The sequence below is a fragment of the Triturus cristatus genome, chromosome 4_2 (assembly GCF_964204655.1).
Source record: "Triturus cristatus chromosome 4_2, aTriCri1.1, whole genome shotgun sequence".
In the NCBI taxonomy this organism is placed as follows: Eukaryota; Metazoa; Chordata; class Amphibia; order Caudata; family Salamandridae; genus Triturus; species Triturus cristatus.
In genome coordinates, this window is record NC_140586.1 from 484,304,826 (window position 1) to 484,317,378 (window position 12,553).

General features: G+C 39.3%; 1 protein-coding gene across 2 annotated transcripts in view; it reads right to left on the reverse strand.

Moving 5' to 3' along the window:
• Window positions 1–12,553, reverse strand: part of AK5 (adenylate kinase 5) — a 2,642,541-nt gene that overhangs the window by 2,253,375 nt on the left and 376,613 nt on the right. For both annotated transcript variants that reach the window (XM_085602038.1, XM_085602039.1), the window contains exons 4-5: window positions 5,043–5,212; window positions 4,813–4,926 (exon numbers count right to left, since the gene is read on the reverse strand). In XM_085602038.1, the coding sequence (XP_085458164.1) occupies window positions 4,813–4,926; window positions 5,043–5,212 (284 nt within the window). The remainder of the gene's footprint in view (window positions 1–4,812; window positions 4,927–5,042; window positions 5,213–12,553) is intronic.

The following is a 12,553-nucleotide window of genomic DNA, read 5'->3' on the forward strand; positions in this document are numbered from 1 at the left end:
CCAGCAATGGCTATAAAAAATAAATTATTCACAGAGCAGTCCAAATGCATATACACAACTTGATTATTGCTCTTTAAAGTCCACTTCACCACACTTTTATGGATGCGTGCAGAATTAAAGTGTAGGCTTAAATCAAAAGTAAAAAGTGTTTAAATGTTAAAATTGTAGTTGACCACTAATTTTACTCGCATTAGGCCTCAAATGGCTGAAGCAATATTGCCTGATAAGCTGACATGATTAGAAATGTTTAGACTGCATAAAATGTTTATTTATTGACCTTTTCATAAACAAGTTTTTTCATAATAAATAATAGCTGCATAAATGATTTCATCTAACTCTGAAGAATGGTTCTAGTTTCACAAAGATCACTGCTAACTCAGGATCAGTTGTGTCATTTAGGGCCCAATTGCGACTCTGGCGGACACACCGTGGCGGTGGTCACTACACGTCGCCAAGCCGGCGGCATCCCGACCACCGCATTATGACATTACAGCAGGGCTGGCAGTATGTCAGTGGCACAGTCATGGAGGCAGCAAGTTGTGGCTCTAGGAAAGAGCCTGCAGTCAATGCCCGTCATACTACAATGCCCCCGGGTGGTTGGGTGTACTGTTTACCTGCAGCACAGCCTGCAGGAAAAAGAGTGTTCGGAACAGTGCCGATGGCATGGGGGCAAACACTGCTGGCACCAAGAAAATGTCTCAAGGGCACACTCGCCCTGGAAACATGTTTGCACCCCAAAACCTGCCTTTCTGCTGACCATTTCATGGCAATATCCCTACCATGAAACGTTCAGTGGAAAGGCAGGTTGTGATCAGCCCGGCAGTGGAAATGCCGGTACCACCTCTATGAGCTGCCGCTGACACTGCTGCTGTGGCAGCAGACATGTTGGCAGTGGTCTAGCGATGGTCTGCCCACCCTGCTCATGATTTGGTGGTTGGACAGCCAGGGCAGCGGTGGTTGGACCACCAAAATGTGACGGCAGTTCAAAGACCGCCAGGGTTATAATCGGCCCCTTAATTAGGTGATAAAGAAGTTCACTCATGAAAATGGCAGTATCACTAAAGAAAAATGAATGGCTTTTGTGCTAAATGTTTTCTTTTCTTTATATAGATGTTAGCTTCTACATAGACCATTGGTAGCAAATTAATAAACTTGATGTATTAGAAGGTTAAGAAATGTAGTTTATAAGTAGGAAAGTAGACCTGAATGAGAAAATGATCCACATGAACTTAGAAATGATACAACGTAGTTGCAAACTCAACATTGCTGTCTATGGACCATTATATTCCTATGAGAAGGAGAGAAGTGATCCTGTTCCCATGAGCGCATTGAAAGCTGATTGGCTGACTGGAGATGGAAGAAGCAACATGTTGCAAAAGCGTCAGAATGTGTTGTCTATACTGGTGTGTGAACCTAGAGTAGGTTGCTCAACTTTGGTCCCTTTGCCATTTTATCCTTTTTCCATGCTGTTCTGAGACTCTACCAAGTTTCTCGAACCTCTCTTTATAGGAAGTTCTGCTTTGATCAATCATTGATTTTATTCGCACTGATTTAGTGCTGAAGCTTTATGCTTTATGATTTCTCGCACTCTCGAATTAGAACCCTTTATAGGTTATGAGTGACACTATTTTCTCCCCTTTCCTAGAACAGGGATTTTATTTCCTTTATGGAACTTGCTTAATGCATTTTATTACAATTTTATTGATACATTTTTTCACTTCTTATAAGTTTCTGATGACTAAAAGTGCTGAGTTTAACTTGAGACCTAGTCAATTTGAATAATAAAATCCTTTAACTCACTCTGAATTCTCATTATTGACTGAAATTAGATTAAAATTGTGATTCTAATTTATGTGATGTACTGCACCTGATTTTCTCCAAAACAACGGCAAAGATCCATTACCTTGAGAGACAGATAAGAGTGGGAATTAGCCCGAATTCTGGTAAACCGAGAATTTTTATTGAGAAACCGATTCGCGGTCCAGCACTTACCTTCATTAGTGCCACTATCATCTGTGAAATCAGTTTATGCGAAAAAGCCACAATGGCCTTGTTTGAAACTAAACTGATTAATCATCCTGAGGCACTTATATAACAGCTGGTGAACAGCCATATGGAAAAAAATGTAACGCACCCAATTAATTGTAGAACTCAGACTTAAGTGTTGCAAGCATTAATAAAACATCCTTTGGCTAGACAGCCCATTAGGGCTAAAACAAATGCTGGTCAGAAACAAGCACTTCACAAGATCTGCGAAACACAAATATTAATATATTCATAGCAAATAGGTTAATGTAAAACAAAAACGAAATAATATGTAGCAGTAATTAAAATAACTTGGACATGCGTGATTTTCAAAAAGAATCAAAACAAGTAACTCATTTTAATTTGTAATGCAGAGGATCTGTAGATCTGCAAAGTTAGATAATAATTCAATAATCAATTAACAATCAAAATAATTGTCCTGACTCCAATGTGAACAATTTTTTCACCAATCACAAAAGATCACCAGTGTAGCTCTCATTTAAAATAATAATGACGCACACATCAATATGCATCCCTATTTTAGTACCAAATCCTCAAAGTCTGACACGATTTTTGAAATCCTGAATAAGGTGCTTAGTTAAAGAAATGCAGTGCATTAAGCAAACCATTAAATTGACAGGTATGACCCAGAACTAAAAACACAAAATATGATTGACATAAAAGCAAAGGAAAACTGACACAAAAACACCAAGACAGGAACAGATACCTTAAGATGAAGCTACAGGCAAGTCATAATCAGTGCAAAACCTATTTTAGACCAAAGCATTAAGCAAGCAAAAACACATGCCAAAATAATCGTTTAAAATACTCAAAAGTCTTCAATCTTGTAAAAAAAAACTAAAATACACACACAACCATCATGTATTGCAATACTTTGTACAAAAGTTTTCATTTAAGAAATATGCTCTATAAAATATAATCTACTAAGACATAATTACATAGTTAGGATCACTATACCCTGCAACGCATGCAAAGATGAGAAACATTAACATAGGTGCGCCTAAAACCATATCTTATGCATGGGTCTCATTGAGAGCCATAAGCATGAATGACTGAATTCTTCATCAAGAAATTCACTGCTATGGTATAACAGTGGGTAACAGAACATGCAACTCGTTGTTGCTACTTTGTAAAGAAATTGCTGGATGCCCTTGCTGGGCTCTTTGAGAGCCTGTCAGAGAACTGCTGAAGAGCTTCAAGCAGAGCTTCTGCAGGAGAGGGAAGGGAAGGCACCAATTGCGATGAGTAAGTAATAGGAGGTTGGCTATTTATTTTAAAACATTTGGGGCAGGGAGGAGAGCTCATGTTATCTATGGCTCCCCATAACTTCTTTGCCCCTGTGTTTGCCAGCGTTAGGGTTGTCTTTACCCAAACATTTTGCTTCACCCTTCCTATTTTTTGCTGGACCAACCTCTAGCCATCATCAGTAGAAGGTTACTTTCCCAGGGAACAGAGGTGGAGTGCTAACTAGAGATAAGCCTTGCTGTGATCTTGGCACTGAAGAGGTTGAGACAATATCTGTTTGGAACTCACTTCTGGGTTCAGACAGACCACAGGCCCCTCAGACATTTGATGAGGATGAGGGGTGAGAATACCAAATTGTTGAGGTGGCCCCTCACACTATAGGGAGTGCACTTTTTGGTGGAACAACGTCCTGGGTCAGATCACACCAATGATGATGATCTCTCCAAGTTTTTCAGTTTTAGTGATGAGAACTCCTAGGAGATTGGGTAGTTATCCCCACTTTCAGCTGGGGGGCACATGTGTTAGACATGTCAGCCTTAGGTTGGTCTTCCCCCTACATTTTGTCTTCACCCCTCCCAATTTTGCTGATCTACTTTTTGGGGATTTAGGATTCTATGCACTTTACCACTGCTAGCCAGTGCTAAAGTGCTTGTGGTCCTGCTTGTGTGCGTAGTTTTACACTGATCTTTCAACCTGGTAAAATAAACCTTCTTACAGGCCCACATTTTCCTTTTAAATACATATATGTCCCCCCAGGATAGTCCCTGAACAACCCTGAGGGCAGGTTGCAGTGTATTTAAAAAGTTGAACACTTTAAAATTTTACATGTCCAGGCAGAGAGAAACTCCTACATTCATTTTTCCCTACTGCAAGGCCTACCTTGCCCATAAGATAACATTGGGTTACCCTATTACATTTAATAAGTAAAAACTTTCAGTTGGGTACAAGTAGGAAGTACTAGTTTGGCATCTAGAGAATTATATTGTTAAGTCCTCTTTCATTTTTAAATTACATCACTTTCACCAGTGTAACATTAACTCCACTCATGGCTACTCCAAGTGCATGTAAACTCAATTCATAAAAGCATTTCCCTTGTTGCAAATGAAGTGTATTACTAAATGAGGTGCACACTAGCTTTTATTGAGAACTCATAACATTACGGTTAAACGTCAAATTCACAGAATTTTCATCGCCCATGATCTCTGAACTGTTGTAAAATTGACGCTTTTTTCTACTACCACAGGAATAAAACGTGAAAGAGCTAATGGAACAATATGGATTCAATAGTAAATTATTATTAATCAGTGATTTTGTCTTTGCAACAAAACAATACTGGCGCACAGCATTCTGGAGCATAGGACAACAATATGGCCGCTGTGATCCTAAATTGAATACTTTTCAAAATGTCAAGTGCATTGCTCACTTTAGGGTAATATGCCCATTCCCTGATAATCTCTTTTGCAGGGTTTAACAGTGTGTATAGGGCACTATGAGGTGGGCGTAAAATTGAAAAGCGCTTACTTGATCCTCAAAGGACAGCGCCTGGGCCACATCTCTGGGAAACCCATCAATCACGATGCCTTCTGCGTCCGGGATCTGCATTAATCTCTGTTTCATCTCAGTAATTGTCGTTTCCTTTCAGAAACACACATGGCAAATAAAAGAGATTTAGTGAAGTAATCGCCACAGGGAATCTGGGCATTCTCACAGAATCCGAGATTAAGTACAGAGCAACCGCAGCCATGTCATACCTGGGGAGCCAGTTCGCCAGTCGTAATTATTTTTGCAATTAAGCTCCATTTTCTGTTGCTGCTTGTGTTGTGGATCTTCTTTCTTAGGAGTTCCCCCACGGATATGTACTCAAACCCATACCGCTCCGCTATTTTTAGACTCTGAGTGCCTTTGCCGCTTCCCGGACCACCTGTGAAAAAGAAAAAACAAAAAAACTGCATAAGTGGCATAGATGCTCATGAGAGCTGCCTTTCCAAACTCTGAACCAAAGGTCTGACATCCAGCCCATGATTGATCCTGCCCACCCTGGAAACCGACATTTGCATGTGACAGTTTTACATAAATGGCTCATTTGATATTACTACAGGCTTGAAACGTCCAAGAATAATATTAGTCCCAATATGCACTACTCCAAAAACAATCAAATTGAACCTGCGGGCTTGGCATTTGGCCGTGGCTGGTAAAGGCTCACGCGAGCAGGTGCACCTGGCAGCCAAGAATTACCTGGCACGCCACCACGGAATCCTACGAATGCCATCTTGCCCAGTAGCAACAGCTCAACAAATGGTAACGACTCTATATCCGTGCCCAAGGCATTCTCACACTCTAGCAATTTTTGGCACATTATCACAAACACATATTCATGGCTTCACAGTGGTTGGAGGTTAGATGAACATGCAAATCAGCATTTCTAAACATGGGCCCCATTCTTGCTCTTTCTAGGTATGTTGAAGGAAGTTTCAGCCCTCTAGCCAGGAAAGCAGGACGATCTCTAGCAAGAGCGAGCAGGGATCTAGTAGTCAAATAGATCTTGTCTGAGCAAACTGAGTTTGTTTACTTAAACCGAGGAATGCTGGTGCAGGCTTTCTGCAAGTGATGTGTGAGGCGAGCTGAGCTATTGTCTCCCGATTTGTTCATTGCTTAGGGATTTTTGGTTGATGGTTTAGGGTACATGCACTGGCCAAATACATCCTTGTTTTACACTTGCACATTCTCACAGGATGAGATACTAATCGGTAGGACATGTTTATTAAGCAGTCCTCAGAGGTCAGCAACTGAACTGAGGTATAGTGCAGACACTAACACTACAGCATGCTCTCACATGGATGACCGTGATAAGCAGACCATACTCAGAAAGCAGCACACGTAAATATTTTGATTATATTTTATAAGTATTTGTTACATATTAATGCTCTGTAAAGTGTGTCTCATTTCTGGTAGGCTACAAAGGTGAACACATTTTGCAGTATACTCTTTCAGAATAATCACCCAGTTTAAGGTACCGTAATGATAGAATGTCATCAGGGTTGATGCTACAGACACACAGAGAAGCCATTTTGGATTGGGTAAATTAGTTCTGCTTTGTTGCCAAATATACACAAAAAACACAAGTTCTAAAAGAATGGGTTAATACGTGACTTTCATAGGTGCTAAAAGCTAATAGTCACCCTTTACCAATTCATACGAATTTGTTATGAACAAAGCCTTAATAAATTATTTGCAGTATGCTTACATTTGGACATAAATAATAGCTTCTTTTGTGTGAATGTAGCAGGTGTATGGGGACACCATATATGCCACGGCCCAAATGCAACCCCCTAAACAATGAGCAACAACTAGGATGAAGGCTCCAAGCCAAAGCAGCAGTAACAAATCAATGTCCTGAGAGGCAGCCATTTTAAAATCAGAGTGTCAGCGCAACAAAGCTAATAATAAGTGAACTGCTGGCATGAAACTTATGAGACACATGGAGTTGGTATGAGAGGTGGGCCCCATTGAGAGCTTGAAATGCGTGCAGCTAGACACCGTTAATAAATGGTCTAAACGAGGGATGCGTAGGTAAAAATCTTTAAAACATAGTTCCAGAAAAGCGGGTGGAAACAGTACTTCGGTGCCAGGAAATGGATAAAAGAAGCACACGAGAGGAACAACATGAGGAAACAGGAAACGGGTGATACAGCCAATAGAAACAGTCGAAAAGTTAACGGCAAGTACAGGAACAAATAAAAAGCAATGAAAGCAAAGGGGTGGGATGTAAGCCCCTTTTAACATATATTTAATACAAACGCTTTCACAAGCACAACGCAAACGCTGTGCAGGCGAAACCTAAAAAGCACACTCAATGGAGAGGCGATGATTACAAGGTCATGCTCACAGGGAAGACAATGATAATCATGGAAAGCTGGAACAGCACAAAACAGAGAAAATTTAATTGAAGGCACAGGTCAGAGACACGCTCAGTTAGCAGCACAACAACATGCTCAGAGGCAGTAGTGTTCTGCTGGGCATGCTCACACAGCACAATAGACAGCACATGGAACAGAGAAGGCAGTAGTCTTCTCTGTTCTCTGTGCAGGAAATGGAACTAGTTTTCTTAATCAAACCGAAATAGAATTATAGCAACTGTACCAAACTCTTCATCAGATATCACTACCCTGGCAAGTACACTGACCTTCTTCCCACACACAACATTAATAATTTACAAACAGCCTGATTCATAAAAGTAAGCATACACTTTTGCGCGAGTTTAGGGTTTTTTGTAATTCACAAAGAAATTTTACAAGTCATATCTTTAAAACTGTGGAGTCTCTGCACATGTGGCGGAGACTCAGCACATAAAAGGATAGGAATTCGTAAAGACACTACTCGTAAAATTGCTTTGTGAATTGTAAAAAATCATAAACTTACACAAAAGTGTAAGTTTAGCTTTATGAATCAGGCCCACAGTGTTTTTTGTATGCATAGAATACTACGCAAATGGGACAATATGTGCATGCAGCATTGTTCCCATTAGAAGAATGCACCATGTGCTACTAATTAAAATAAAAACTTAATTAAAGAATAAACTTTAAATGCAAGTCTTAAAATATTTTATTAAATATTTGTGGACATTAAGGGGGTCATTAGTATAGCGGGCGGATCGCCACCGCCGCATGGCGATGGCAATCCGTCTGCTAAAAATTACCACCTGCTTACAAATTCCCCCCGCCACATTACCATGGCGGGGGGACCCCGGCAGACGGGAAGACCGATTGCCTACCGGGCGGAAAAGCATTTCATATGGTGGTGGTGTCTGGTAGACACCGCCATCCATATTCCAATGCATGCGGGGACCTGCCTTTCCGTGGTGGCAACGCCGACACGGAAAGGCAGGTGTTTTTTTACATTGGGGGCCTGTAGCCGGCTCCCAGGGATTCTGGGGGGTGGGGGGTGCACATGGGGGGTACCTATGGTGCCCCCTGCATTTCATTGTACAACGTGGCAGGCACCGCGCGGTGTCGGTCACATTGTGCATTGAAATGCACAAACTGCCTTTGTGGCATTGCGGCGGGCGGTGCTCTCTGCACCGCCCACCGCAATGTTGAAGATGCGCCAGGCGCCTGCCAGTATGGCGGGCGCATACTAACCGGTAGGGCAGGACCGTCGCACCCTCAGCGGGCGGTCCCGTTTCCCAAGGGTATGGCAGGCGGACTTTGTCCACCCGCCATACTAATGGGGCCATAAGCATTTAAATGTGCTCCTTTTAGTCATTTTCTTAAAATAACATTTTAAAAACCTCACCCTAAAGTTTTATTTAAATAATGCCAATATTTATTTTTCAACAATCCTACTTACCCAATGTTATTTAAAGTAAAAATAACTTCACATCAATGTGCGGGCCCTTAAAAAGCCATATCCTGTAGAGAATAACGAACAACAGTATACAGCACAGATCCATTAAATAAAGCATGGGCAAACTGCCATTTCACTAAACCTACCCTTTTGTTAAAGTTTCGAACTTCGAGATCTACTGGCCAGGTCCTTTAACAACTATTAGAACACTGGAATTTTCCGAGCTCAATTGAAGACAATACAGTGGCAGAGGGGTAATAATGATACTTTGTTCATGCCTTGCTCTTTTAGAGTAATCAGACACTAACACACTCACAATTTTTGTGTTGCTCTTTACTTTTATACAGAAGGAGAATTGATTTTTTGCCAGCTGCATGTCTCCTTATTCTGTGTTTATACCTTAGGTATTAGTGGTATGTTAGATAATGTGCCACTTGCATTTTACCAATTGAAAAATAAGGGGGTTTACCCAATTAACCCTTTGGCATCTGGGTGATTAAACAAGTCATAAAGTAAAGTAATGCCTAGGGCTCAATACAAAATGCTATTAAATGAAGAGGTAGTTTAGTTATCTCTTCCTAAACGAAGTATTTTTGTAGAAAAATCTAAGTTTTCAAATCCAAAGTCAAAGGAAATACAGCACAATAATATATACACTGACTAATATGTGTCAAAATAAATCACCACTATTTATTTTTCGTAATATATATAAACAAATTTTACATATATATACACATATTTATATTTCTAATTTACATTTTACACCTTTTCTCTTTGCCCTACTAATCAATGAGGATGCATTAAACACTTTTTCACACCAGCATTCCGTTGAAATGGAGCTCACTCTTTTAAAGAAACTCAAAGGTCTATCTATTCCACCATATACTTATTGAGTATTCTTTATATCTGTTTGATCATATTTAAATTCATATGGGTGTCTTCAAATTATCTGTCGACGCGTTTCAGCCTTAATTATTATTTATTTTTTTTGTTACACCTAATGCAAAAACATGTGCACAACTCGATCAATACTTCTATTATATTTTATATATACATTATCTTCACCCAAGTGCGACTACTCCTCATACCTTGCACCTTTTTAAACGATCTCAAAGCAGTATTTTCTTTTCATGAAAATGACGAATTCTTTCTGGCAACATCACAATGTAAAAACGGAAATGAAAACCAAATGAGTCAACCGGATCCCACTAGACGTTCTCCGAGGTTCTTGTTCTATCTTCTAAAGTCTAATCTTGTATAAGTACCTTTTATCTCGAAGTGTAGAGCTCTTATTCCTCTCTCCTTCCACCACGTTCTCCACTCATGTAGCTGCGTACAATGTGGAAGTAAGTCTGCATATAAACGCAATGGTACTAAAAACTAAAAAAGGACCCGCCTGATCCAATAGATATCGAAAACAGACTACTATTTATTTCAAATGCAGAAACAAGTCCTACAACTAAAAAGGGAAAGGCACGGTAACCACGCTATATTATATGGCCAATTATTTAATAGACTGACTCTATATACAGTGATCTCTTCGTTTCAATCTATTTGTATTACATAACTCCTATTTGTCTTTATATCTCGTATTTAATTCTTAAATACGTATAAAATGAGGGGAATAAGTATCGACACTGGAAAAATATCTCTTGTTTTGATAAATACAGAAAACCGCCTCACAGTGGGAACGTCTCTCATATCATTGCCTCTTTAAATTGTTACATACTCACCCATGCTTTAAATAAACTCAAAATGGTGATGAAAGAAAAATAAAAATAAAAATAAAGTAATATGTGAATAATAGTACCTTAACGCCCATAATTGGAACGCCACTCCTTACAATCTTCTCATCCATATTCTCATTACTTCCATTTGATGAAAAATGTTTTATTGTAATAATGCCCAAATCTCATCTTTGTCATTAAGGCCCCTCACAGCAGTATGGTATTTCTCAATTAATCTAGCTTCCAATCTGTTTAATTTAATTTGAAGACTCTCACTTTTCACGCTTCCGATCACACATAAGACTGACCACTTTATGTCATTTTCGGAATGATTTAAATTTTGATAATGCTGTACCAATGGTGCCACCTCTACTTTGCATTTAATCCTTGATTTATGTTGCAGAATGCGTTTTTTTAAGGCTTGTGTCATTTGGCCTATGTAATATTTACTGCATGGACATTTTATACAGTAAATTGCATTCTTTGAATTGCAATTTGAGAATACTCTTTGGTAGTGTATTTGACCATTGATGTTCAACTGTTTGAAATCTTCTGTTAAGTTGCACGCCAAACAGTTCTGACATCGAAAATGTCCCACCACTGGTGGTAAACTCAATAGGGTTCTCAGGTCTTTTTTTGGTTTCTCTGTCTGCCTTGCTGCTCCCACAAGTTGTTGTCTAATATTCTTTCCCTTTTTGAAAGCAAATAGTGGTTTGGAAATTCCTAGATGTTCAACTATTTTCCAATTTTTTTGAATCATTTTTTTAACTCTATTCGCTTTTGGATCGTACGTGAGTACACATGTCAAGGGGATGTTCTTATCCTGTTGTTTCGGGATTAATAAAGTTTCTCTTGGTGTATAGCATGCTCGTTTTAGGGCACCTTTCACCAACTTTTTAGGATATCCCCGGATTATCAGTTTATTCTTAAGTTTCTCAGCATTAGAGAAATAATCCTGTTTGTTGGTGCAGTTCCTCCTTACACGAAGAAATTGCCCATATGGCAAGTTTTCTTTCAACGTGCGAGGGTGACTGCTGGCAAAGTGTAACAGGGTATTCCGGTTTGTAGTTTTCGTATACAAACTCACCCCTAGTTGTTCTTTTTCTTGTTGCACGAATACATCTAAGAAATTTATCTTTGCACGGTCCTAAGACATGGCAAAATTAAACTCCACTATTCTTGAATTTAACCAATTATGGAAGTCTATCAGCTGTGTTTCTTCTCCATCCCATATCATAAATATGTCGTCTATATAGCGACACCAAAACCCTACAAAGGTCTTAAAAGGGTTGGTGTCGCTATATATCCATTTCTTTTCAAACTCTGCCATGACTAGATTTGCAATTTCTGGCGAAAAGCTGCAACCCATTGCTACACCTGAGACTTGTAGATACAAACTTTCTTTAAAATTAAAGAAGTTATTCTTTAAGCACAGGTTCGCTAATGATATTATAAAATCAGTGGGGACTTGATGGGGCCGATCTCTTTGGTCTAATACATATTTCATCACTGCCAATGCCTCATCTTGGGGTATGTTTGTATATAATGATTCGATGTCAAACGATACCAAAAATTGTTTTTCCATATCATAGGGTAACCCTTCTACTTTTGATATCAAATCCATGGTATCTCTAACATACGATTGTGTCTCCTTTACTAAGGGAACCAAATAGGTGTCGATATATTTTGCTAGGGGCTCCAGAATTGACCCACATGCCGAGACAATGGGCCTTCCTGGTGGATTTGTCGTAGATTTATGTACTTTTGGCAAGACATATATACTAGGTACTTTGATTTTATCACTGTTTCAAAAATCGAATTCATTTTGACATAACCAACCTTCATCTAGCCCATCTTTGGTAATTTCCAAGATCTCTAATCTTAATTCCAACGTAGGGTTAGTTTCTAGTAGTCTATAATGTAAAGGGTTGGACAGCTGCCGTATAACCTCCTCATCATATTATTTGGTGTCCCAGAGTACAATTCCTCCCCCTTTATCAGCCGGCTTGATTATTATTGCCGGATTTTCTGATAAGTCTTTCAAAGCTTTCATTTCTTGTTTGCTACAGTTAGCATTGAAAAAGATCTTTTTATTCTGAAGAGCATCTAATTCTCTTAAGATTTGTTCTTCAAATACCAGAATTTCTGCTGGTAGAAGTACACTTTCTGGAATATAGTTTGATTTATTTCTC